This window comes from Acanthisitta chloris, unplaced genomic scaffold, assembly GCF_000695815.1.
Source record: "Acanthisitta chloris isolate BGI_N310 unplaced genomic scaffold, ASM69581v1 scaffold33014, whole genome shotgun sequence".
Lineage (NCBI taxonomy): Eukaryota > Metazoa > Chordata > Aves > Passeriformes > Acanthisittidae > Acanthisitta > Acanthisitta chloris.
Window position 1 is genome coordinate 15,732 of NW_008671918.1, and position 2,841 is coordinate 18,572.

General features: G+C 50.8%; 1 protein-coding gene across 1 annotated transcript in view; it reads left to right on the forward strand.

Annotated features, from left to right (window-relative positions):
* The window catches only part of SCARB2 (scavenger receptor class B, member 2), a 17,416-nt gene extending 15,724 nt beyond the window's left edge, over positions 1-1,692 (forward strand). The window contains exons 11-12 of the mRNA XM_009074286.1: positions 30-188; positions 1,651-1,692. Coding sequence (XP_009072534.1) covers positions 30-188; positions 1,651-1,692 — 201 coding nt within the window. The remainder of the gene's footprint in view (positions 1-29; positions 189-1,650) is intronic.
* The last annotated feature ends 1,149 nt before the right edge of the window (positions 1,693-2,841 follow it).

A 2,841-nucleotide genomic window follows, 5' to 3' on the forward strand; every position in this document is an offset into this window, starting at 1 on the left:
TTTTTCCCCTCTTCATCTCTCTGCCCCAGAGTGTTCTGATTGATGAAGCATCTGCCAGCAAACTGAAGCATGTCCTGCTGGAAGCCAGTGTTGTCACAGGGATCCCCTTTGTAATCATGGCTCTGGGCATTGTTTTTGGGGTTGTGTTCACTGTGCTGGTGTGCAGGTCCCGGGGGATAAGTGAAGAGGTAAGCAGCACCTGCATTTACCTTTCTTACTCTACCTGTGGTTGATTTCCTTGTGGTTGATTTGGTGGGGGTTTTTTTTCCTTTTTGGTGCCTTCCTGCATGTGTTTTTATATGTTGTTTTTGTTCAAAATGACCTTTCCAGGGAGGGGAAGTTTTAATAGACTCAGAATAAACACGCCAAAGCAAAGGAGTGGAGTTAACCTAAGAAACCTGGTAAGGCAGGTCATGTCTCTGTGCCTAGTTCCCTTGCCAACAGTAGTGAAACATAAATCAGCCTGTCTAGAGGACCCTGAAGGGCAAGATGCATAAACCCCACTGTATTTGAGGACAGATTTAGCTGGTAGTCTGTCAGTGCTCTCAGTAGAAACGACTGTGTTGTGCCAGTGGATTGTTTGTCAGCACCATAAAGTGAATTTCTGGCCAAAGAACAAACAAATTTCACAGGCAGAAAAGTTTCCCCGAACAGTTTGTCAATCTATTTATGAAAAGTTCAGTCACAAGATGACACACTGGCATTAAGGTGCTTGTCAGGGGGAGAGCTGATACCAGAGTTTCACCCCAACAGGCAGCTCAGATGACAAGCTATGGAGCCTTTGGTTAGAGACACAGACTGGGTACTCTAGTAGGCTGTTCTGTGCTGGTAGTTGCTGTGGGTTTAGTGTGCTCTTGTGTGTTTGGTGTTCCCTAAATGCTGCCTTAGAACCTGTGCCTGTGGGACTGCTCTGGGTCAATGGGTCCCACTGCCATCACATCCCAGTGGGGCTTGGGGTGGTGGTAGTGGTGGCACCTGGGCAGGGAGGTCTGCAGACTCTTCCCCTCCAGCACTGGCTTTGAGGAGCTGGTCTTGGGCTCTCCAGGCTTGATGTCACCTCAGGGTACCCTTGATTTCACCCTTGGTCTCTCCTCGGGGTACGCTATATGTCCCCTCAGGGTGCCCAGGAAGCATTTTTCTCTCAGGACTACACTTCAGCTTCCTTTACAGGAGGACTGGAAGTTTTTCCTTAGAGCTTTTGATCCTGTGTTATCACCAGCTCAGCCAAAGCATCAAACTATCCCATTGCATGGGGCATGTCCCAGCCTCCATGTACAGCTTCACATCAGCTCTCTTGGCCATGCTGGAACACTCCCCAGGGGTTAAAAGGCAAAGGGACACCTACACCCCATGTATTTTGTACTTTGTTGCTTTGACTGCCAACAAAGGTCATTCAGTTAGTTATGGCTCTCCTGGGTGGTTCTGGCACTCCATCCTCTGTCAGGTGCTGCAGCAGGTCCCTGGCCAAGCTGCCACCCACCCTGCGGTGCTTTTTTTGTGCAGTGCTGGCTCTCTTACAGGAAACTGTACTTAGAAGTAGGAGCCAAGAGCTTTTCCCTTCCCTGCTTGGAGCCTGGGCAGCCCAACTTCCCCACTGTGGATGGAACTCTCATGTGCTTCCTCTGACTTGCTGTGCTTTTACCCTTCCAGAGCACTGAAGAAGAGAGGTCCCCACTCATCAGGACATCTTAGTAGATCTTCTATAACACGTGAGCTTGGAGAATAAACTGTTAGAGCTGAGCTAATGCCAATGACCACTCCCCAGCGTGTCCCCCCGCGGAGGAGACACGACTGTGTCCGGTGGCACTTCTCGTGGTGCAGAGGTGGCAGAGAACCTGCACTGCCAGCCAGGGAGGAGGATTTTCTTGCCAGCTACCTTACAACTTCCAAACTCCACTGAAAGACTTGCCCCAGACCCTGCTTTCCTCAGCCCTCTCTTTGCACCTGCACTGACCGCCACAGAGGGTCACAGCTCTACTCTTGGTGACCACAACTCGCCCTGATTCCCTGAAGGAAGGACACAGGTGGCACTTGCACATGGGCTGAGGAGTGTGGACTGTCTGCTGGGAGCACAGCAGGCTCCTGGATGGCCCAAGGACAATGGACAGTGCTGCTGTGGGCCTGGTGTTGTCTGTTCTGTGCCGTGTCACGCGCTGCTTACCGAGTGTCTGTCACTGGTGTCCTCTCACAATGCTGATCTGTACAACTAACCCAAGGAGTGAAGCTTTGTCCAGCAGTTGTGGCTCCAGGGGGAGCGAAGCCAATGCTTGGAAATGCTTTTTTTCCCCCCATGGTTTCCTAACTGTTCCCACTCTGCATGTTAACCAGGCTTTGATCTTGCAGGTTTGGGGCTTGTTCTTCAGCTTAAACACCCACATTCAGCGTTGCTCTGGGGGTGGAGGGTTTGTGGTGGGGTCGGGGGGAGTGCAGACCTTTGGGGTAACAGCACCCCTCCCTGCTAAGGGATGTACAGAGCCCTGAGTGCTCCTGACACCTTTTCTTTTTTACCTGTCAAGCAGAGAACTTGTTTTAAAAGTCACAAAGGTTATTTTCCCTCTCCAATTAAAAGAATATTCTCATCCAGGAGTTATTTCCATTAGGCAGTGAAATGTGTTTTGAAAACGTATTATTGGCTTCCAAATAGAGGCATTGGGGTTGGAATTAGGGTTGGTTTGGAGGTTTTTCCTAGCTGGTGCTCTGGGGTTCTTCTCTGTGAGGTGCTGAGGCACTGGCACAGGTTACCCAGAGAAGCTGTGGCTGCTCCATCCCCGGGAATGTTCCAGGCCAGGTTTAATGAGGCTTGGAGCAACCTGGGCTAGCAGAAGGTGTCCCTGCCCATGG